Source organism: Erithacus rubecula, assembly GCF_903797595.1.
Source record: "Erithacus rubecula genome assembly, chromosome: 8".
In the NCBI taxonomy this organism is placed as follows: Eukaryota; Metazoa; Chordata; class Aves; order Passeriformes; family Muscicapidae; genus Erithacus; species Erithacus rubecula.
The window spans coordinates 3,598,455-3,624,421 of NC_136659.1; the positions used below are offsets into that span (position 1 = coordinate 3,598,455).

General features: G+C 36.7%; 1 protein-coding gene across 2 annotated transcripts in view; it reads right to left on the minus strand.

The window, feature by feature from the left end:
* The window catches only part of SPAG16 (sperm associated antigen 16), a 354,438-nt gene that overhangs the window by 311,349 nt on the left and 17,122 nt on the right, over positions 1-25,967 (minus strand). The window contains exons 6-9 of one of the 2 annotated variants that reach the window (XM_079310616.1): positions 25,725-25,832; positions 24,397-24,514; positions 22,994-23,063; positions 17,959-18,107 (exon numbers count right to left, since the gene is read on the minus strand). In XM_079310616.1, coding sequence (XP_079166742.1) covers positions 17,959-18,107; positions 22,994-23,063; positions 24,397-24,514; positions 25,725-25,832 — 445 coding nt within the window. Of the gene's footprint in view, positions 1-17,958; positions 18,111-22,993; positions 23,064-24,396; positions 24,515-25,724; positions 25,833-25,967 lie in introns of both variants that reach the window. The other variant, XM_079310617.1, reaches the window with a different exon arrangement.

A 25,967-nucleotide genomic window follows, 5' to 3' on the forward strand; every position in this document is an offset into this window, starting at 1 on the left:
ACACAATTCATCATGTTATGGAGAAAATGCTGATTAAATGACAAACATCAAGTTACTTTAGTTTTCTGACATACTATAAAACATGTTGTAATGTTATCTTTTTATATATTTTTTTTAATTTTCATAGTGAATAATATTAATTTCTTTACCACAGAAGTTTCCTATAGAAAAATCAACTAAAAAAATCTAGATGCTTTCTTGATTTTCTCCAAGCAAATATCAGTGCAAACAATACAAGACTATCTAAAGATGTTCCAGAGGGCAGTACACCTGAACTAATTTAGATTTTATTCCTAAATATGTACTGTGAAATATGTAAAAAACATGTACATTTATTCTAAAACATGTACTGTGAAAGCCTGTGGGAAAACTCCTCTTTTAATGATTTCTTTTGACATGATCTCACCTGCACTTCTAACAAGAAAATAAAATCTGCTCTCAAAGGCTCTCCTACCATTACTAATATCCAAAGAGAGATGCTAGAGATGCAAATAAGTTCTAAATTTTGCCATTCTTTTATTAATTTTTGAAATATTAACAAGCAAGTTTGATTTTCCCTCAAATTACTGTTCTGCATCTCAGGCACTGTTGGGAAGCTCAGAAGCTGTGTTTACATTCTCAGTAGCCTGGATACACTAATTTCTGCCAGGACCAAAGTACCCACTGCAATCATCTCAATAACTGTTATAAGGCACCCAGGGTTTGCAGAGGTCTGTATATCACTACAATGAACTGGCAAACACATTCAGGGGCCATTAATTATTGATTTATTTGCAATTATGCATTACAGATGCTGTCCATGTTCCCCCCCCCCATGGCACTTCATCATCCTGACTCCATTTCAGGACAGCCAGTAACCATTATCCCAAGCTGCACATAATGAGAAATAATGAAAACAAAGCTGTAAGAGTACTCTGACATGCAGGTACAAAGCTATCAGCTTGTCAATACTGCAGAGAAATGGATTCTTTCTAATAAAGAGCTAATTAATTGATTACTGTACTTGTAAGCAATAAGTACTTTATCAAACAGTGATAAAGCTGGTTATCTATCACTGTTAACCACCAGAAAGATTTTCAGCACTGCAGGAAGTGGATACAGCAGAATCTGAAAGAGGTGCTGCCAGGCTGTCTTCACAAACATGTCAGTAGTGAAACTGAAACTGCTAAAAAGTGCCTTAAGGTGTGAGGAAGTTCAGTCTGCTCAAGATTCAGCAAGGCAGATTAGGAAACCAGACCCAAAATGTCTGTGATTGATTCTGGACCACATAAAACCCAGGCCTCTGCACTTCCTTGAACTAGATTTCTACTTGAGATAGACACAGCTTTAAAAAAATCCATTATTTAGAAATTGTCAATTTTGTCAAGACTGGAGGATTGACTGTAACTGCCAGCACATTTATGAAATGCCTAACTACATTCTCTATCAAAAAGCAACTCTTTTTCTAATCCAGAATGTCCTTAGATTCAATTTTCATCTATTAAATTCTACTTGTCTGCTAAGTAAACACTGCTGCTAAGAGTACATTTTGTCACTTTTATCACAGCCAGTGATGAAGAACACCCTAATTAAGTCTGTTCTAGTTGAAGATTACCCTGCTCATTGTAGGGAGTAGGACTAAATAGCTTTTAAAGGCCCCTTCAAAGCCAATGATTCTGTGAACTTTAAAAGCACAGTAAAAACGTGTATTTTTATTTCTCTTTCATTTACCAAGTGATCCAGACTTTCCCTCCTCATTTTCCTGGTCTGCTAGAAAAAGACCTCACCAGTGTGTCATTGATAAATTTATCAGTAACTCTAACTCAAATACAAATCAGAGATTTGCAGAGATTCTTGAGATCTCTGCATAAATTTAATTATTCTCCATTTAAGGCTTCATGTCCAACTTAGATATACTAGCAACATTAATTACATTTTTTTTTTTCCAATTCCACAACTTTATCTTCTACAGTAATGGGATAATTTACATTGGTATTAATGCTGATTACTTTTAGGTTTCACTTCTATTATTTTGTTTCTCCATTTCTTGAGTAATTTTTTACATTTTAAATATAGTTTTGAAAGTAACCACAGATTGCTGGCACAATCTCCCTGTGACAATTTCTTACAACAGAAGCAGACAAAAAAGCAGAATAAGTTTATCACCACCTGACTCCCAAGTTACAAAATTGAAACACTGAGTTTTCAAGTGGCATAGCAGAAACTACAAGATTTTATTCAATTCTTGAAACCTAGCCCATGTACTCTCAATAGAAAGGCAATTTGTTCTTGTGGGTTAGGACAGATGGCATGGGGACCTAAAGTGAATTTTACCCTGACAAACAGCAACTGTTTACCCAATGGATCTGTTCTTCTTCTGTATTCAAAATCATATATCCTTAGTAAGAATGTAAGTAGCTCTTTTTATTGCTTTTTATTACCATTAGCCCCTCAAACCCACATGCCAATTTTGAGATGGAACTAGGGGCTATTTTGTCTTCTTTTTGGTCTCTCTCCAAACCTGCTCATATACAGAAGTTCTCTGTTCCACCCTCTCTGGCCAAGTCAGAGGAGATATCTAAAAACCATTCTCCCCAGCTGTTCATCCATGGGCAGATACAAGACAACTTGTAATTTCATTCTAAATTTAGGCACTTGGGCACTGCCATAACAGCTGCAAAGCTTTTACTGGAGAGGTCAAATTTCACTCACCAGTAACTACAGCACAGGATGAGTGTGAAGACTGTGCTTTACTAATTTTTAAGACTGCTATATATCAAAATTTCTATGTGGACTCTTACAGGGATGGTACCAGCCAGGATTGAGACCCCACAGAATTCCCTGACCACAGTTTTGAGCCTGATGCTTGAAGAGAAACCACCAGCAATCTACAACAGAAAGGACACAGCCCAACAATACCCAGAAAAATTGACAATTTATCTGAGCACAGGCTGCACCCCCCTGTTCTAATCCATGGATAGAGATAACTCTGGATAAAAATAAACTAAAGACAATCTGAAGGTAAGAGGAGTGAGATGCTAGTGAGAAAAAGCAGCCATAGAAGCAAACACTCCAAGGAATTCTGCAGTACAGCACACAGAGCTTAGCAGCATACAAAATCAGCTTGGAGAAATATCAAATAAGTAAATGGTGCAAACAGGACTTATCTCCCAGTTTTTAGTGAAGTACCCTTTCAATTTATTTTAACTATCCTTCTATATTAAACTATTACTTTTGTTTCCTCCATCTCCTCCTCTAGCAAAGGCTTTTTCTTCTAACTTTCCCAATTCTTGAGAACTTAGAGAGGCTCAAACCCTCCCTTGATCCCTGATGCTCTGCCCATCCAATTATGTCTAACTGCTCTTTGAATGTGCCTGAGCAGGGAGGACTCTCCCTTATCCACTGCAATAACACACAAAAATGTAATTAATTCTAAATCTGAATTTCACTCCAACTTGTATTGTATGAAACAACCTATTTAAGTAAATGTCCAATTCCTACCTCATTTTCTTGGCATCTTTCTCTGTTACTTTAGTAAATCTTTAGGATAACAATCCACCTTAACACATTCCACTTTAGAGCAAACCCAAGTGGAAAAGAGTAGGCAAATTACATTTCCTTTGCCAAAGTTCTCCCAGGACCAGAAATCCTATCATTCTTTGTTGATTTCACAATACACAAATTCCTCTACCCTTTCCCATATTACACAAATTAACTTGCCTTTTTTCCCCCTTACCTTCTGTCCTCTAAAACTCTAAATCATAACCTTCTCTCCCCTTATTGATGATCGGCAATCTGTATCACTGCCTCATTCTTTCTTGACTTGCAGTTCACTGTCACCTGCCATGTTCTTACTGAACTTTCACTCTTATTTCCTTTCCAGCTTCCATGCATTCCTAGAAATGTGGAAAATTCTGTGGAACATAATTATTCCAGCTATGCACAAAGAGAGAACCTGCACTGCCACCTTTCTCATTTTAAATCCCACTCCCACTAGCATGCATTTCAAAGTGTTCTGCCTCACTTGCCAGTTCTTTCTTTTATCTTTCATTTCTACCCTCAGTTGTCACATCAACACCTCATTTGTTGTTCTTGTGCTGCTGCCTCCCCTCTGTAGGTATTGAAGGCAATAATTGCCAAGAGTAAAACTGGAAAATCGTCATCACCTTTTTTACTCAAAGAAACTGCAGTTACTAAAAACATTTAAGGTTGTTTTTGGAAAACTTTCCTATGTGATCACAGCTATTACTGCACATCAGACACAAGGCCTGTAATGTTTAAGCCATAAACTGCACCACTGGACAGCCTTTGTACTTGTCCTGAAGGAAATCCTAATAAACTCTCCAACTTCCAGCTCCTAACTGATGAAAAATTCAGTAATACTCTGCCTCCAGACCAGATGGAGAATTTGACTGAAATTACACTGGCAATTTCTTAGATATTAAATAACCTCTTTTGGTGGTGGTGTTGTTTTTGTTGTTTTGTTTTACGGTTTTTTGGGTTTTTTTTTTTTTTTTTTTGGTTGTTGTGCTATGGAAGAAAATAGAGAACCCATTCAGGACTGCAGTTTAGCTACATAAAGTAATGCTCACACACATCAGACATCATTCCTCACAATTTCTGTCATTCCCACAAATTAAAGGCACACATCCTTACTCTGGAGAGGAAAAAGGTTACACTTCAAAGATACTGGTAATGAATTTCAAAAAAGGGTTATGGCATTTCTGATCATTCTCTCAGGATTATATTCCAACCAATAGTTTCTTAGAACTATTTTATTTATTCAGAACAAAAACATTTAAAACATGTTTTAAAATTAAGAAACCTCTTATAAAAACACCTATTCTATATTCAATTACTAACAAATTCTCCAGAAAGACTATCAAGTCTAAAAAAACCCTTCCAGCTCTTTCCCTGGTGCCAAATCTTGTCAGACATGTTACTGCACTGAGGGGACCCTACAGTGAAATTCAAGGGGTTTGATATCGCTTTTGAATCAGAAATTATTAAAACAAAACAAAACAAAACCCACCCAGAAAAAAAAAAAAAAAAAAGATAATGTTGCAAGAGCATAATTAATAGAGGCTAATTAATCATGTTTGAGAAGCAGGGTCCTAACTCCATATTTCTATGCTTAAATTAATCTGTGTTGAATTTTTTTTCCCCGAGATAATACTGCTAATACAAACACACCATTTGTGTGCCTGTAATCTTAATACTGCTTAGTCACATTTCTGGAGGCTTCTATCAAACTGATGGGTAAAGTCTCTCCAAAAATTTACTTTTCTAACTCAGAATCTAAAGGAAATGTAAAGAATATAGCAGAAGATGCATTGCTATAATTAGAGAAAATTGAAATCACTTGAAAATTTCAGGGTTTTTTTCTTCTTAATTAGAGGATTGAAACATTTCAGTCATAACACTGCACAAAGGACATGGGGATGAAACAGCACAGATTTACTTGGATATTTCCTCAGAGGGCTGGGGGCAAGAAACAACCCCAAAGAGCAAAATTCAAAGCAACATCTGAGAGCAGCAGTTCAAATTTCTATAGAAAAACCACTGCATGGAAGATGTAGATATATAACCATCTTTTTTTGCACTGACACCTACTATATATATATATATATAAATATATATACATATATATATATGTACTTGCAGCTTGCATGCACACTTCAGCAGAAAGGTAAAATGCAGTGATTCATGGAGCAGTAAGTCTTTATCACAGCAGTAGAATTACAGCTTTCTCAAACCCCAACTCCCCCAAAACACAGCCTTACTCTATTACCTGAGCAGGACTGGAGAAAACCCTTCAACACAATGTTCAGAGGATAACTGCAGAAGAAATGCACAGTATGAAAGCCCTCTGTAGAGGCAAATTCTGAACCATTGTTCAATAAACCTACACTTACAGAACTCCTACAATTCCAGCAGCATTGTGCCTCAGATGTAGAAAGGCTGTGAGGATTCTGTAAGAATCAACACAAACTTGAAATTCCCCCCTAAAATTGTCATCTACTCTGGAGTGAAAGGGAAAAGCCTGGACCATACTGCTCTAAGAGCCAGCAGATCCTGTGCCTCACACATGGCAATGCAGACTCTGGCACTGAAGAGCATGGATTTGAACCCACAGCCATCCTGCCCACCCCATAATTCTAGGAGAAAACAAGAACCACCAGGAAAATGGATCATTTTCTGGAAAGAATGGAAGAAGAAGAAGAAGCCGGGAGAAAATAGTGGCAGGAAATTGGAACTTTGTCACTGGCAACATTAGATCTGTTTAATAATCTGATTATTATGACACTAATTACCAGAGAAAATTAATTTACAGTGCAACACTACATAATGATAGCTGACTCTAAACAGAAGCAGGCTATTTACACTTAGAAAATTTATTAGACAGTAAAATCTGCCCAGTCTTAGCATAAAAGTCTTAAGTTCTCAGAAGCATGTAGGCATCTAATGTACCTTCCAACTCAATCCCCTCAATGATTCCATGACCTATTCCTACTAACTTTCATGGCAGGGAACCTGGACATCTTTGCAGAACTTTAAATACTAATGACTGCCAAGTGCATGGACACTATTTTCGGGAAAAAAATCCTGAAAGATTAAAACCCTTTGGTAAATGGCATCCAATGACTGGATGTGCAGCCATAAGAAGACAATGCAGACTACAAGTACATCAACCTCTCACAGGCAGGAACTTGTGCGGCTAAAAATAATAGCCAAATTAGAGTTCATACAGACTCACCAAAAAGAGAGCACTAATAAAATCAAATCTCAGGTGTGCCATGACTGGAACAATGCAGTGACATGCTAAAGTGATGCTCAAATACACTTGGCTGAAAAGAGGGGCTAAAAGGTTACTCTTTCCTTGTTTCCTCTCATTAGCTTTGTTACAGCTACTTACTTCTGACAGGATATTCACAATGAATTAATTCAATTAGTAAAAAGATCTTTAAAAGTAATAAACTCAGGATTTGTAATGTGAGGAACAACACTGATACCTCCAAATCTCTGATTTAGAATTTTTCCTGATGTTCATAAATTATTAAAAACCCAGACTTTTTAATACAAAGAAACAGAAAAGGACCACTTCAGAAGGTATAAAATGTGAGGCAGCCTGGAGCCTTGCAGAGTGGCTGGTAAGAACAGTCCCCTGCACAGGTGTTGGCATGTTGTGACTAAGCTCCCAGTCACAGCCTTGGCACAGCCAGCCTCTTTTACTGCCACTGAAGCTCTCCACTCACACACATTACCAGATGGTGGCTAGAAGCTTACTCTGTGTGTATCTACACAAAAATGGAAATAAACTACACAGACTGTAAAGAGCTCCTTGCTATGACTCCCAGACCAAAAATCACTTAACTTAGCACCAAGGCTAACAATATATGTAAAGTATATTAGCTTGTGTAGTTGTGTTTTTAAAAACAATGCAGGAACTATCAAATACAACACAATTATCCTTAAATGTGTCCAAATATTGTCAGCCTTTCCCCTCCCACTCTTTTTATAAACTGTGTAATAAAACACTTAATTAGTACATAATAGGCTGTCTTCCATTAAAATAGAACAAAACTCTGTAAATAAACAATTATGCCAACAAAGCCCTGTCAGCTTTTCTACATTGTTATTTCCCAAATTATTTTAGCCTGGGTGGATTTTTGAGATCAAAGCAAGCCTGCACACAGCTTTAGTAGCAGGAACTGGTCATGAACTATGAGTTTGGAGGGGCAGGATCAGAGCAAGGGAAGTTTAGCCAACAGCAGAACAGGAGCAGTACAATAAACAGCTGCCAAAGCCTAGCAGCTCTAGCTTGAGTTCTAGCCTGGAACTCAAGAGAACATCTCCTTCCAATTACTATTGCTTGGACAAAACTAATCCCTCAACAACTGACTGTACATCAAAAAATCCAGGTAAAATATATTCAAAATTAGGATTCCTCTCTCAAAGGATATTTTTTAAAAGTAATCTCCTACTTCATCTCTATCACTATTACTATTTTTCTCATTTGCAATATTGAAAAACCAAGGCCAGTATCTTCACATTTACCGACTCTGTGATCTATGTCAGAACATACAACTGAGATTCTGAAGAATTACATTACCATGACTGTGTGCTGCTCTTTGATTATTTATCTGCTGGGTTCAAGCCAGAGCATGTACATCTTGTAGCACAAAACAATTTCTACACCAAGTGTGAAGGAGGTCTGTGAATTCCTCTGCTATTGCTAATATCCTTTCCAGACTGAGACATGTCACAACTATATGCATGCTCCTAAATTACCTACAAGAGTTAAGTAATCTAAACAGAATTAAAAAAAAACAAAATTATTACACACCAGAAGTATGGAAATATAGTGTAGACATTTTCATACTAACAAGTGCCACTGGTCTACTACATTTTTTAATGACTAAAAATTTTTAAAATACTATGATCTGTGATTTCCCATAGTGATTTTTTCTTGTTTCACCCTTTTTTTTTTTTTTTTTTTTTGTGAGAATGAACTCTTGAGAGATTTACATGACGGCAAATTTCAGTTTCTGCTGTACTGCTTCAAGAAAACAATTTCTTTGCAGGTGCTACAGAAACATGAGGAAGCTTTCTACAGTGAGTGAGGCACATGCCAGTCAGTCCACCTCCACTTTCCCTGTTTTTGGTGCAGTGATGAAAAACTTCCATACTAGACTCTTAGAGGCACCTCCTCCTTTCATTCTGACAGATAAAATTTCATAATCTAAGAAGCAGTCATTTTTGTGTTTCTGTTTCTACTGAAATCATCAGGATTTTTATGGAAAACTTCAGCAGTGTTATGCTTCACCCCCAAAATATAAACTCTGCACAGGTAGTGTGCCTGTCTGGCTCTTGCTCTTTGAAATTCATGAGCACAGTTAGTTGACTAGTTCTGGCAAGCACCTGTGTTTCTACAGATCTTTTATTTCCCAGAGGAGTCCCACCAGAGTCCTGATGTCTTTATTTAATCAATAGGTTAGAAAACTGGGTTAGTTCCAGAAATAAGGCATCAGAAAATATGGGCATGTTTGAATGTACTAGAATTTTCCATGGTTAAGCAATAATCTAAAACGTTGGGTGTGAGATTAGCATCTCTTCCAAATGGAACAATAGTTCTTTTTCACTTCACATTTCCTGGACCTATTATTTGTCCCCTAATAAAGGATTCCAGCTTGGACAGTGCATGTGAATTACTGCTTAGGATGTTAGAAATAAATAGCAGAGGGAATGATGAATGTATAGAGTGCAAAGAGGTAAGTCAAAATTGTGTTTGAAACAGAAGAGACAGAAGTCTGTCCTGTAGTGCACATTTATTGAGCTACAGTTCTACTCCAATGTATTGAATTCAAACAGTGTATTCTTATTCAAGTGTTTAGGTGTCTTAAGCATTTGTTGCCATCAAAAGGATGAGGTATAAAGGAGAGCCTTCCCTTCCTTAGGTGAATTTCTGTGATATTTTGAATCAAGCTTTTGCGGTGCCTCCTCTCATCTGACCTTTATCAGAAAATCTTTTAAGTTCTGCTCTGTGTTATGCAACTTAGATTCTTTCTTACAATGATTCAGTGTGAATGAACATGAACATCTACTGAAAAGTGTTCCATAAGTCATTTAAATGTTTTATTGGGAAGAGTAAAATTGATCTATACTTACTGAGATTATGAGTCATTTAAATTCTCTTAATACCACAAAGGAAGTAGGAGTCAGAGTGTAGCAGTTTTGATTAAACCAGGGAGAAATACCAATTAATTGCAGTAGTTTTGGTTCACCAATCTGAGTTTCCTGTCCAATGCACCAATTAATGTAGTGGGTCGAATGCTGGCCAAGTGCCAGTGCACCCACCAGATCTATTTACTCATTTTCTGCTGGGAGATAAGGATTAGGAAAGCAAAGCAGCTCAAACTTTAAAGGGTAAAAAGAAAACTTTATTATCAAAATTAAAAGAAAAAACTAATAAGAAATGAGAATAAACCTTCAGAACACTTTTCCTCCCCCATACCCTCTTTTCTTTCCCATTGACAACCAAAGAGAAAAAACCTGTGACTTTCAGTCAGTTTATCACCTCTAAAATAGTGAACTTTCTTCAGCTGCCTTAAGGAGAAGTCTCTCCTGCCATGCCATGGGGACTTCTCCACAAGAAACAGTCCTCTCATGGCTTCAAGGTCACAGAAAACAGTAGCCCAGGAAAGGCAAATCTGTTTGCAGTGTGAAATTCCCTCCCACACCTCACAGGTTTCCCACAGTTGCTTTCATGGGCCATGTCAAATTATGGAGTACTATTCTAAGGATGAACTATTCAAGCATAAAAGCAAAAGTTCTCTTCATCCATCTCTGGGAAACAGAGGTTTTCTTCTATTCCTGGGGCAAGGTTTCTCATCTCTCTCATTTCTATCTGTCAAACTACTTCAACAGCTGCTTACTTCAAAACAGGTGCCTCTGCTCACAGTTGGGTTAAAATACTACATCCCCCCAATGCATTTCCATGAATTACATGGAAAAAAGCAAAGTCTGATATATCAAATATATCTTCATCATAGCCTTACAAAAGAACTTCAGCTCAAGATTAAGGCATCTCCTCAATCCCCTCCCATCTAGAATTTGGCTCCTTGTTTTATAGACCTCTCTCAGGTAACTCTGACTCCTTTTCTTACAGGCAGCTTCACACTGCTGATTGAGCATGAATTTGGTCAGTTCTATGTGAGGAACATATAGAAGAAATAAATGCAATTGAGATCCTGTATTTGCATATGCATGTACAACAAAATAGAGAAAAAGGATGTGGAAAATCTAGGTAAAATTCCCTGTCTAGTATAGTCAAGCCTGTTTCAGTAAATGTAAATGAACTTTTAAAGCTCACAAAAATTTAGAGTGAACACTGAATAAGTTCAGGCACTAGGATTATATCCCATTCAGTAAAAAGCTACTATTTTGTCATGGGATTGTATCCTTGAGACAAAATTATAAATGTTTGTATTACCTGTACTGTTGCATAGCAGTGAACTATGGTGATGGCAATGATTTAACATCTCTTCTGTGTCTGCTAGCTAAATAGTGATCTAACAAATGCCTGTGCTTTTAACAGATGCAAATATGAGTCATAGCTGAGCTAGAACATTTGCTTCAAGGACAGACATATATTGTGTTATTGCAATATCCTGTAAAAGCTCACATGTCATTCAAAACACAGAGTCCCTTTGATGTGAAGTTTATCATTGAAACAGTGGGTGAAAAAGCAAATGGATTTTTTTTTTTTTAAGAGAATGCATTATGCTGATTTTACAATCTTTGTTATGAGACTGAATTAAATTGTAATAACAGACAATTAATCTAAACTATTTACATATCTGGCCCTTAATAAGCCAGTATCAATAGCATAAGTAGTCTTAAATTAGGAATGTGTATAGAGTACTACCTTAAACATTTAAAATAATTAAAATGCACTCACAGGTCATTAAAATGGTAGAGAACCTTTGATAATGTGAATTTTATTATGCTTTTGAAAACTTTCCTATTTTTATTCTTTCAGGCTCCTTTCAGAGTACAATCTATGTTTGATTGCTTTTATAAGTTCTTAGCAGGACAATTGCAGCTTCTTTATGTTCACTAAATTATATTTCTATATTTCATATAATATGAAATATGTAATATATGTAATATATGTAATATATTACAACCCAGTTTAATTTTCTGAAGCTTTGTTTGGTATAAAACTTTATCTAAAGGTGTGTTGGACATTTCTGGGTTGAGGAATTATCTGTTTCCATGGAATTTTGACCATTGTGTATATTAAAAATAGACAAGTAAAATCCAGTGATGATACAGATATGGCTTTTGTAATTAATAAGACTTTAGGTTAAAATATCACATGGGTACATGTATTACAGTGAAGTTTCTTCTCAGTTCTATGGAAAAAAGACTACAAAATTTACAAGAACTGCTGTTCCCTTACTCTCAAATAGAAGAGGAGATGAAACCAAGTGATTACTTAATCAGATTACTGAGTTGGAATATAAATTACCACAGGTGTATTGGGGACAGAATTGGAAAGATAGTCCCAAAGTAGTTAGGAAGGGTCATAAATGAAACAGACAACCACTTTGTGTTTGTAATAATGTGGATGAGGAAGCACTGATTTGATATTCAGAAGAGAGTAGGTGACTGACAGATAATACTGGGAATGCTTATTTCTACAGCCCTTCCCTGGGATAATAAAACTGCAGACATGAAGCTAAGAAAATTGATACAAGTTACTCAAATATAAGACTGCAGCCTAGAGAAGGGAAAAGAAAATGTCTGTGTTTCAAATAAGATAAAAAGTAAAAGCTAAGAAATCATACATTAGATAGTATAAATGACATTCCTAAGGAAGTTGGCAGTGTAACTGAAATTTTACTCAATATCTGCAAGAAACCAGGGACATTATCTGGGAAAATGGGTTTGCAAGGAAAAATTTGTTTAAATCCAGTCTTATTGCATCCATGGAAGGATAAGAGGTATCATGGATAACATATAAGAGCACTTAGGTTTTAAAAAGGCTTTGGATACTGTCTCATAGATTTATGAACAACTGTGAAAATTTGGCCTGACAAATTTTTTTTAATTAATGGAAAATAGATTAGGAACATGCAAAGATACTGAAGAAGTTGTTGTTTTTTGGTTTTTGGGTTTTTTTTGCAGGGGTGCATTGTCCTTAATGATCTGAAAAATAGAACAGAAAATAAGCTGACAGAATTTGGAGACCAAGCCTGGGTTTAGTGGGGCTAGAACAGCAAATGCAGCTGAGGACAGGAGTGGAATTCCAAATCTGACCTGTTGGAGAACTGATCTAAAGAAATAACAGACAATGGAAGAAGAGGTACAAAACTGTGCCTTTAAAAAAGGATACAATTTACAAATAGAGGTCAGGAAGATTAGAAAGAGTTGATCATTGGCTTTTAATTAGTCTCCAGGGTATATTGTACAAAACAGGCTTAAAATGAGTTGAAAACCACATAATATTGTGCAATAGGTGAACCCTGTGCTGCAGTGTAAAGCAGGAATATTGCCTGGAGCATGTGGAATATTCCTCTTGCTGATTTCACATGGCATGTGGCTCTGGCTGCAGTTTTGTGTGCAGCCTGATCACAGCTCTTCAGGAGACAAGGGGAGCATCTACACCAGAGCAGTAAGAATGATTAGAAGTCTATGAAAATGTCAAAGAAAGGGTGAAATGTGAAATTGGGTAGTCTACAGAGAAAAGCCCTAAGGGGAGACAGGATGCATATTTAAAATAAAAAACAATTCTTTGTTTCTGTTTAAGAAACAAAAATAAAACCAAAAGAATATCCCAAATTACAAAACAACTTGCTAGAACAAGTAGCAATAAAGTAGAAATTCAGCAAGAGTCATTCAGACTACAGTGGGAGTTAAGCAGCAAAATAATGTATATCCTTAGAATATGAGGCCTCTTTCCCTCTACTTACAGAATTAATGTTCTGTGACTCGAATGTTAAGAGTATGATCCAAGATTAACTGGGTGTAATCTAAAATGTATCCTTTAGATGGTTTTGATGGAATTTAATTAAAAAGAATTACATGTTTTGTTAGGCAATTCTCTGTTTTTTTAAAATACTTTTGCTATGGACTTGAAAGTGGTAAAAAGAAAGCTGCTTTTTAGTAAAAACCATGCTTTTTAAAAAAGTTGTCTGTTGTATTTTGTAATGTAATATATAATGTGATGATGACTTCAGTTTTAGGATTTGCTCATACATGTTTAAAGATGTGGGAGAAGATTCTTCGGAATATTAGCTAGAAATAAAGCTACACAGAAAATATTCATACAGTTGCAAGACCAAATTATAAAGACAACTTATTATAGAATTTTCCATCCACCTTTGCAGCTTTGTTAAATCAAGACATCCAGTGCCTTGCATTTTTAGTAGTAAAACTGGTTCTTTAAGCCATTGGTAAAGTTGATAAAACTACCTCACAGAGCATCCAAAGGGTTTTCTTTGTGCTGAAGGACAAGGCTTATTTTGAGTCAAGAATAATAAAGTAACAGGCCCTCAAAATGGTGAACCAATACAGAAAGTTGTTGGAAGTTAAGATGCATTTGATCCTAATTCTAACTGTACACAGGCTTTGCATATTCTTATATTTCTTTCTGTATTTGAATGTCAATAACAACAGAGTTTAGAATAATAGGCTGTCTTCAGTGAGACTGTGAATCTCACTCTTGCTGTAGTCACTTGCAAAAACTGCTGATAATAAAATTACTGGGCTTTGTATGCAAATGCTTTGATCTCCTGAAAGATGGATGCACTAAACCTGTCCTTAATTGAAGAAAAAACCCTTGAGTTCTCTTTGCAGAGAAGATGTAACATATAGAAAAAATATGACAAAGACTTTAAATTGTTTGGTTTTCTTTGCTTTTACAAATAGCTGTTGCTGCCTTCCTCAGGACAGATGAGTTAGGAATTGTGTTGTGCACGAGGGTTTCTTTTGTCCATCAGAATTCCTGCAGTGCTTTCCCTCATTCATGCTGGGCTGTAGGACAGGATGTGACTTTTCCTGAGTCAAGAGAGAACTTTGCAGAGGCACCAGAGGCTCCCTACAGAGCACCCACAGTAGGAGGTGGGATGGTGCTTGCACAGCTGCTGGTTGTGTCAGCAGCATTGGCCTTTGAGACCATAATTGAGCAATTTCATTAACTCAGGACCAACACTTTGTTTTCCCTTTAATTAAAGTGTCAAGACCTTAACATTTCTCCTGGAAACCATTTGGGAGTTCTGGGGGGAAGAGAAGGAGAATGGTTTAGTTGTGCTTGTTTGTTCACTAACAGATGTTCAGTGCTTACAGCCCCTGAAGGGAATTCTGTACGACAGCTCTGACTGTGCAATTCCAATTTGGAATAGTCTCTTTGGAATGTTAAACTTCTGCCAAATCTCCATTTCTTTCAAGGAAGGAGAGGCACTAACTAGCAGTAGAATGCATTATACAAGACATGAGTAGTGTTGGGTACCTCATATGTTATAGGTGCAAACCTCATTTCTCTTGAAAAATGTCCATGGTTTTCAAGAAGAGCTTTTTCTTGTGTGACAGGAAAAAAAAAATCTAAATTCTACAAAAGTATTTCCAATTATTATTCCTCTATTTTTTCCCCCCAAGGTCTGTTTCATAATGTGAAGTTTATGATGCTGGAGTTGGGAGGAGTTATGTAAAAAATTTGGAAACTATACTAAATTTTAATTTTCAGTGATCTGCTTGGTCCTTTTGGATATTGATAAAACACATGAAATTGTTAGCTGAATTGATACACTACTGCAAGTCAAAATGTTCACAATGGTAATTGTGTTTGAAAGGACTAAATAATAATTCTTAAAAATCACTATTTTTAAAGGGGTATTCTTCCAGAAGTGTTTACAGTCTACAATTCAGCAGTTAACCTTAGCTTGGGGTTCAGGGATGTGGCTTTAAAAAGTAATATATGTTCTACTCCTTGATATACTTATACAAAAGAAGCAGATTAAATGAGGCCAAAGTTAATACTAATTGGTTTGCTTGTTTTTAGCTTGTTTATTTTCCATTTTAAGGTAGTTCAGCTAAAGTTCTTAATGGATAAAACTAGATCCCTTTCAAATTAGTGAAATGTGATTGAAATATGAAGCAAATGCTCAGACTCCTAAAATCTGGAGGGAAAGGCTCAGGTGCTGACTGTGGTATTTATATTTTAAATTAACTCTTCTGTAGTAAGTTATGGATTTTGGTGTTTCAATCTTTTTTTCAATATTTAAACAAAGCCTTTGCATATGTCAACATCACTTTAAGGAAAATGAAATTCAACATTAGCATTTCGTTTTCATGGTAACAAATCTGTAACATACCCTAAGAGCTGTGGCACTGCTCACAGTGTTCAGGGTTGTTTGTCTTGTATATTCAAACAGCACTTCTGGGAGTGGAAAGTAAAATCTTAATTGTTTCTGTTTGAATACAATGAAATGAAATAAAAAGCTAAGTCTTTACTCCAAACAGTTTATGAATTAATAATCAGAGCATTTTCTCCAGAATATGAGACACTGTTTCATTGGAGTGTCACACATCATGAGATAATGTTAATGGGTCACAGGCCTCTTTGTAATTGGATTTCCAGTTCAATCTAGTCCTGACAGGTTTGACCACGATTAAAACTAGTTGTTGTATAATCATGGATTAGTTGATCTTACCTGCTCTTACATGCAGTAAACCAAGTGCTACCTCTGTCAGAAGGGAGGCTGAGGTTGGGCAGATTTCTGCTGGAACCCAGCCTGGACGGATGTCTGCACAGGTGAGCTTTTACACCAGAGGAACAGAAATAATTCATGTGATGTTCAGACAATGAAGGTAACTTAGATTTGTTGCAACCACTTTGTAAAGCACAACTGCTAAACAATTTTGTGGGCAGATTAGGATTTTTTTTTTTTATATTCAGATTTGTATTTTCAGAAGTGCAACTCACTGTGGAGTTAGGCTGTCATCTCTGAGCTTGGTTTTTGGGGGCTAAAAAGCAGAATGAGTCAGGTGGTTTCACAGCTCATTCAGAAGAATGTCTTTTTTCCTGTTTCCTTTCCTAAGTCCTCTCTCCTCCCCAGCACTCCCCTTCTCTTTCCTACCTCTGCTCTCTCTGTAAATTCTCTAAATCCTTTCAGTTAAGGTACTGAATTACAAGTTTGAACACACAAGTTGGAAAGCCTAGTTACAGAATTATGTTACTCACAACAAAGGCCACACCATGCTGATGTGACAGCAGAACACCAGATACTCAGTGGACAGTTTCCATTTGCATTTCTTCTGTATGTTTTACAACACAGCTCTGTATTTATTGTTTCCAAGTCTTTACCTTGTGTATATGTAGTTCAGATAATGTGCTATATACTGCAAATTAACCAAAGCAGATCAGCCAATCAGACATTTATAATTTACTAAAAATTTGAAGCTGTTTCTATTTTTGCAGGTGTGGGGACAGTATGGAGAAATATTTGCTATGGTGAGAAACATTTCAGTAAGCAGCAGAAGAGATACAGACAGATATAGATTTTTTTGAGGGCTCAGGAGCATAAAAAAGAATGAAAACACAACTAACATGTTTGTCTGTGGAGAGGTGCACTGCCAAAATGAAACAGATGAAATGCTCTTGCAAACAGAAACCTACAATAATTAATTACCGTGGACATATTCTTGTGGAGACAGGGAAAGACTGAAGTTGCTTCTGATTATCACCATCAACCAAAGATTTTTTTCCTTCTCAAAAACCACAGTTTAACCTCTTAACTATAGTTCTCAAACAAAAACAAAACAATGTAACAGTTTTGGGAGCTTCTGAAATTTTAGATATTACAATGCTTACCCCAATTTGGAAAAAAAAAAGAGCATTGTTATGTAGTCTCAAAATGCAACCTCAATAAATAAAACAGAATTAAATAAACATTCTTTTCCATAATAAAAAAAAAATCAATCAAGAATTAATTTTGATTTTGCACAACTTCTAAACTAAAGCACCTCTGGTACACTCAGGTTTAGAAGCTCTGACTATTAGGAAGTTACCAGGTTTTTGCCCTTAGTCTTACAGATGCTGTCCCTTTCAGCCCCAGCTAGAACAGTCAGAAATGCTGGAAAAGTTCCAAGCATTATGGAACACATCAGGGTTTCTCAGGTTACAAAAGAAACACAACACAGCAAGAAACAACTACAGCCAGTGCTCCTCTTCTGCAAGGTGATTATATTGGGTTCTCAAAAAGTAAACTGCTAGCTTCAATTAATCAGCACTCCTGTAATTCCCTGAAAATTTATGTGTGATAGAAACTTGTATTAAAAATAAAAAGCTTGTTACCTACCTGTCCTATTTACTTTAACTAAGAAGGACTTCTTTTAATCTCATTGGACAGGTGTCTTTCAGCACAGCTTTGTATAAAGAAGATTGACACTGTACAGCTGGAAAGAGCACAGTACCTTTAGATCTTTCCTGCCCATCTTCTTCACTGCATCTTCATCTGCATCACAGGAAGAGCTTGCAACAACAAAGAATTTTTGCTGCCTGGCTTCCCGAAGAGCTTTCTGGGTGGGACCTTCAAATCCTTTCTTCCTTGTACAATCATGGCCTACTATGAAATAACAAAAATATCATCAGAATGCTTTGTGTTTACTCTTCTGGAAGCTACTCATTACTTAATATTAGCCAGATGTGAAATTCTCAAAGAAACACCACTTTAGATAAAAAGATACTCATGTTACTGTGCCATCCATACAAAGTATTCCAGGATCTCTGCTCCACAGATAATTTCATCTTACCTAAAGGGTACCCTAGACTTGGCCCCAAAAAGTGCTATAACCTTGCAGTACCAGAGAGAGTCACAGGAAAATGGATTAATCCTTTCAGAGCTATAGGAAACAGCTCACTACATCCTATCCAGTATCCATCATCAATGCAATATTCTGATTTACAGATCATAATTCCTTCTGTTTCCCTGCACTTTCTGTCAGCCCACTTTTCAAGGAAGGAATTACTGATGAATAGGTAACTCAGCAAAGAAATCCTGAGCAGGTAACAGAGCTTTAAATCCTCAAAAGTTGAAAAGGATAGGATGAAGAGTACAGCACACATGGACTACAGCACGAGGCATCTGCCATGAGCTGGCAGAAAGGACACTGCTTTCTCTGACAGCCTTTGCATTGGCAGCCCACACAAATCCAAACACAGCCCTTTGGGATCCTGTATCTTGTTGCAGTGCTCTGTTGGATGTACATGGGTTTACATGAGAAAGAATATAGAACTGATTTCTAGCAGAATTTGGGTACTTACATCCCTTCGATTCTTTGAAAAAAATCTCTGATTGAAAGAACACATTATACAGCAAAAATGCACTGAAACAAATGCACCACACATTATGCATTTCTAAATGGCTGCTCTTGTAAAATGGTTTAATTAAGATCTTTACACCAAAATGCAAATCTGATGACTTCAAGCAGGGAAAAAACCCCAAACACTCCCTCCACTCTTGAGACAAAAAAAGCAGATAAAACAACACAAAACCTTCTAGTATACCCAACCAGAGTACTGGAACTGGTGGGAAAAACTATGCCAGGATTAATAAAACTTTAGTATTTATATATTCTCACTGTTTTAAAAGTTGAAGCTACTGTTACAGATATCCTGAATAATAACTTTCTCTGAGGATCAGTAAACAGCAAAATTGGTTTTATGTCTAACACCTACTCATGTAGTAACTGCTATCCACTAGCATGTTGCTCACAGATTATTTGGTTTGTTGTTTCTTTTGAGATACACATACATATAAAGTAACAGTGTTATGACAGCTCCAGAGCTTTAAAAGTCAGTAACTATGAAAAAAAAAAAAAGAATGTGTTCCAAAGAACTGTTGCACTTAGAAGTCAACAGCTTTGGTTTAAAGATTTTCTATTCTGATTCCATTGCACATGGAATGGGCACAACCAGGCTCATTTCAAATTTCTTTTTGCATGACCTTCTAACAGCAATTGCATCAGATCAAGGAAAGTAAAAGCACATTTAACAGTCTTAGCAATGAGTTAATTCAACCATGAGCAAAGGAACTCATTGAGTTCAACTTTTGAATATAATTGGGTAATAAATAAGCAGATGTTGTTTTTAGAAAATATAAGAAGAGTACTGAGCAAGGAGCAGCTTTATAACATGTTTAGAACCAGCTGCTATAGCAATGTTCACTTAGGTTTATACAATGAACACTGCTAAATTCCTGCAGGCAAAGGGGGTCTTTTTCAGAGCACCACTTCACACTGTGTTTTGATCCATAAGGAAGGGTGCAAGCACTGTTAATATACACCAACACCCTAAATAAAATACCAGCTCTCTCTCTTTCATAATTAGATTCTTCTATGTATCATCTTGCCACCATATCAGGAAGGACCAGATTTAAAACACAAGCAGTTTTTAATGCAAATCTTCTTTTAAAAAAAATCCATTACTTTTTAAAAAGGAATCTGAACTCAAAGTACTCATTTTTTTTTTTTCAGAGCTGATTTTTGAGTGGGCATCAGAGAGAGAGAGAACCAGCCCATAGGATGACAAAGTTCTAACAATTTTTGACTAGTTCCTCTTGAATTACTACATGTCCTTCATATCAATTTGAAACAAGCAAGGTAAGAATTAGGTTTCTTTAGTTGTCTTAAAAATTAGTAGACATTCTTCTCTTGAAGGATTTCTGTACAAAGCTGAACAGCATCCTGACAGTGAGACAGCAAAAAACTGCTAGTAAATAAATTACATGTTCTGTATTGTGGATGCTATCTTCAATTGCTTGAAATGCAGCAGGATGAAAGCTCCTACATCAAACACTGGAGTAATAAAGTCCAGAATAGTTGTCCTAAAATAAACATTAAGTACTATTAATTTTTTTTACCTAGCTGCCAGATACAAATTTACAATGCAAACTCACTGTGAATACTAAGAAGCTCCCCTTTGTTCTTTATTGTGCACTATATGACTCAGAGAGAAAACAACAGCCCCAAACTAAAACCTAACTCACAATCACTGAATGGTTTGGATTGCAAGGTGCCTTAAAGCTCATCCCATTCCACCCCTCTGTCATGGGCAGGGACACCTTCCAGTGTCCCAGCTTCCTCCAAGCCCTGTCCAGCCTGGCCTGGAACACTTCCAGGGATGGAGCAGCCACAGCTTCTCTGGGCACTCTGTGCCAGGGTCTCACCACCCTCACAGGAACAATTTCTTCCTAATATGTAATTTAAACCTATTGTCTCTCAGCATGAAGCTATTCCCCCTTGTCCTGCCACTACATAACCTTGTAAAAAGTTCCTCTCCTGCTTTCTTGGAGTGGATGTGCAGAACCTCACAGTCCAGCAAATCTAAAACTAATTAAAAGCCATCCTCAGTGCCCTCTTAGCCAAGCCAGCATTCCAGGTGTTCCAGGGTCGAGTCAGACTGTGGGACAAATGCAGCCTCAGGAGCAGTGAAGGGCAATTTCCTGCTGCTGGGCAGAGCCTTGCTCCTTCCTTCAGGCTCTGCACTGCAGTGAAAGCACACACCTGCCAGGAGACACAGCTCAGCTTGGCCAAGGATCACTTGCCACTCTGGCTGTGCATTGTCCTCTAACTCAAGCATCCCAATGCAGAAGTCAGCCCAAAAGACTGAAAAGTATCCATACAGCCTAGATTTTCAAATCCTAACAACCCAGATTCTCAATTCCAACAGCAATCTGAATTTTGAGAAAAAGTAAGCAAACATTTCTCCAGTATCCATGAGAAGTCAATGTTTCTCAGGGTTATATTTGTACTCTCTTACAAGTAAGAAATCAAGAGAAGAGAATATGATCACCTTCCAAGAGGCAGCAAAAAGTGTTTTAAAGAGACAATATTACCCACTGAGACATGAGTAAGACCTACCGAGGGCAATAAAAGTTATGCAGTATTAAAGGACAAAGCACTGAAACAAAATGAATTGAAATACTGATTAATTTATGATACTCAAGGTATGAAGCAAATTAAGACTTGTGGAAGCATGTGGGTGGCTGATGAGCTTAATTTGTGTTGGAGACTGACAAGGGTTTTTTTTTTATATAATTATTTATCAAATGGCTCCCTTGCTTGTCACTTCTTGGTATTACAAAGTGCTCTCAAGATTTCTGGAGAATAAACAAGACTGAACAACCAGGAAATGGTTTTTAGAATCAAACAAAAAATGAAAGTGTGTTTAATATGAAAAGGGAAATGGGGCATCCACATTGTAAAACACAAGCATGGGAAAGATCCCACTCTATATATCCTCAAGCCACAGGCTATCTTAATAGGAAAGGAAGGCATTGCTTCCCAGCCTCTTCATCAATTACAAACACACCAAAAAACACCCCAAAAGAAATACATGTGGCTACTATTCTTTTTCTCAGCCTTGTGTTTTCTAGAGGAACTTTACCTAATGGCAGTAATTCCAGGAACATGGGAACTAATGAAGCTTGATTGTCAAAGGCTGGGGTAACTCTTTTTTACCTGGGGTATATTACCAGTGCCAAAGGAGGTTTAGGCTTTAACACCAGGAGAAAAAAAAAACCAAAAACCCAAAACCAAACAAACAACAAAAAACCCCAAACCTCCAAAACAAGTATTGAAGGCGCCATAATTGGAAAAAATTGTTCATCTGGAAGTTGTATAATATTTGTAAGGTTCTCTAATTTCAAGAAAACAGTTATGTCTGATGGGAGTCCTGTTCACAACTAAGGCAGATACAACATACCCTGTGAATACTCTGTCAGAGGATGGAGCTCACCCCTTCTCTTTTGCACCATCCCACTTATTTTCAGCAGAATTTATGAAACCTGGTTTCTTTGAAGCTTATCTTACTTACTATCAAATTTAGCTGCAATTGAAAAACAGGTTCAAAATTATTACTGGGATTGATGGACTCAGAGAATGTGATAGCATGAGCTTCATTTACTTAGGAAAGCCGAGGTGCTAGGGTTTTCCTGATGGAATTACAAAAAAGAATGTAAAAATTACACAGGGAAGTAGTGTGGTACCATACAGACACAATTCCAGAAGGTACTATATCATCTTTGCAATCATCTGTAAAAATGAGAGTCTGGATTTCATACTACTAGTATTTTCAAAAGGTTTCCAGACCATAATGTATGCTTTCTGAAAGGTGAGCTGAGAAAAAACATATGCACACAACATAAAAAAGGGAATATCAGCTGATATAGTAACCAAATCAGTCACAAAATAGATTTCTAGGACAAAGTCCTTCAAGTTATTCATATAGTCCATATTGCCTTCAGCAGTCTCACTCTCCTTAGTGAATACACTTCAGAATAAAATATTTAAATGATAAAATTGCTGCTTGGACACCAGGTCAGCTGATAAAACACAGTGCAAGTATTTTTTATTTAGTGTTACACCATATTTTGAGAAGCAACAGACTAACAAAATAAATTTTAAAAAATACATAACCACTCTGAGCCTGGTGATGAGAATATTTTACCTTTTGTCTCAGGGATCTGCTTAGTATATCCAGACTCTAAACTTTCTAATGCAGCCTGCAGACCTGTAACCTAATTTTAAAAAGAGGAAAGAACAAGAAGAAGCAGTATGAAAACATTACTTTTGAAGTGTCTGTTCACAAAACACAGCATTCATGCTGGTGCACTTTATTAATTCCATCTATAATTTTTTACTCTTGAATATTGTCTCTAAGTTATAAACATAACTCCTAATTCAAGATTTGGAAAGACCCAGAGCAACAATGCAATAAAGCACAAGACACCCAGAATCTCTCAAAACACTTTTACAACTCTATTAAAACAATGCAGACATACAAAATACCAGAGTTCTGACTACACCAGATATTTGCAGCAACTGCTATCACTGCACTGATCTCAAATTTAATGGCACAATATGACTTACAGCTTCATCACAACAAAATGTCACAAAATATGGTGTTATGCAATACAAAAAACTCATTGCTCTGGAATGAAAACAGTTCATAACTGTAGAGGTCCTATATATATATATATGTATGCCCCTGAAATTTCAGGGCACTGGAACTGTTCCATAGTTTGTACTCCTGATTCAGCAGAACTCCATATGGGCATAAACTTCTTTTTTCTATAGGGCAATTGATTTTCCTTATTGAAATCTCAAATATGTAATCTTCACTGTTTTATAAGTAAGCCCTGAGTTGACCAGAGGAAAACTGGAGGCAGAGGAAAGGAGTAAATGAGAGATGAAGACCATCAGAAGAGGTTGTGAGCATGGTAAGTTCCTTTCATTTTACCAACATATAATTGATGCTACTGCTGAAATGCATTTGGGTAGAATTTTTTTTTCCCAACTTCTTTTCTTAAACACATGCAAGGTAATTTTCTGTCTGTCAGCCCTCCTACCTGTGCTCATACTGCTACCTGTCAAAGGGGCAGAATATTTTGTATTCTGTAATCAGGTAAGATTAGAGAAGTACAAATAATGTTCAAATATTCCACCCAAGACAGTTTTTCTGTCTCTGATGTCTTAATGTATTTTTTCCTAAACTAGCAGGTCACTACTGGGTATATTTGGGAAAAATTTAAAAAATTTAAAACATTAACAGTAACAAGGGAAGTTAAAGTAGTTACTTCCAAAGGCATAGATGGAAGCATGGGAATCTATCTGAATATCACATCTGCTGACTCATGTAGAGCAGCACTGAGCAAGTATACACTGACACCTATTACTCTGTGGCGCCATGTTTCACATACCTTCAGTTCTAGCATTTCACCAAATCATGAAACTCACAAAATATTCTGCTTCAGAACACTGCATAAGTTAGTTGCTTTACCTGTGCATTTACCAAAGTAAAAACCAGAAGTTTCCTTACAGCTGTGCAAGTGGTGTCCACCACATGTTTACCTGCCCCATTGCTTTGTCTCTCTCCAAACTGGTTAACATTTTCTGTGTCAGTGAATTCTGGTATTTTTCTGACAGCTGCTTCAGCACTGGTTCATAGGATGCATAATGTGCCTTCAGCCTGTGAGCAAGAGGAAAAATGATTCCTCACAGATGAGGTAAATCAGAGATTTATATCTGCATAACTTTTCCCCTCCCAAAACAAATGAGTGAAATTACCAAAAGGTCAACACAGAGGAGACAGCAAAGCTGCTTAGTATGTAACCAATAAACTGCAATGCCACAACAAAGGGGGGAAAAAAAGAAAGTCAGATGAATGAATAAGAGGATTCAGCTTGTTCAGTCACATCTTAAAACAATCCATCCAATTTTGTTCTCTTGTTAATCCTTCATACACATACTGCACATTAATTTTGGCTAATTTGTTTTCTTAGAGATGGATTGTATTTCATTGGAAGAAAGAGAATTACAGCTGTTATCTGACTACCAAACAAGATCCTCATCTGGACAAAACAGTCATAATATGACCCTAATTTCTTTCTTCACTACACATTACACTGTGAATACTTAAGCACTTTAATTCTTCAGACAAACTAAGATTCAGACATGTAATCTCTCATGGCACCAACAGCTCCAGAACCACTGCATCCTGCAAAATGCTGAGTCACAGAGGACAAATCAGTGTAAAGTGCTTTCTTGCATTAGCATGTATGAAATCCAAGGGTGGAGCTATTATTGCATGCACTGACTGATAGCAATACCAACAATACTCAGGGAATTAACTGAAGCTGCAGATGTAACCCTCTCCTCAGTGTTATTTTAAAACATGTGCAAAGAGAAGATTCTAAACTCAGCTCCTGTTTAGAAATGGAATCGCTATAACTCAGTTGCAGTGGACTAGTTTGGGCTTATTTGCAATCAAAGCAGCATAGCAAATTTCTTACTGGAAGCTCAAGTTGACAGAAAATGCTAACTGTGAGAATCGGGAATGCAAAGGTTCTGAACTTGATGTGATACCAGTTATTCTTAAAATGGGCAAAGACTCTAAACAGAAACCACAATCTATTAATGGCAAAAGATTGGGTAAAAAAAAAAAAAAACCCTCATTTTTGCTTCCAACTATTAGAAATCCTATGTATTCATTAATGCATATTGAATCATTAGAAATTCTTTGATCTGTCTGGCATGATGGTCACGTGGAGCTGCTGTTTATTAGGACATGACTAAATGCAGCTAGACTCACTTCAGATTTCATAGTATTATCTCATTATTAGGCAACACTACAAAACATTAAATATAATGCTACATGTATAGCAACTAAACTTTTGTACCTTTTCATGTCAGAAATCAGCCTGTTTTTCTCTTGGACCACTCGGTTATGATGCATGCGATGGAAATCTCGTTCTCTCTGCATTTTTTGGAGAGCTTCTTCTGTTTTACTGTGTGTAAAAACAGAAAATCAAGGCAGCAGTGTTAGTCTCCTCCTGTGAATTGCACCAAGGTATGCTGAATACATATGGAATTAATTCTCAAATCTGCACGTCTACTGTATCTAAGCTGGAAGTCATTGGTAG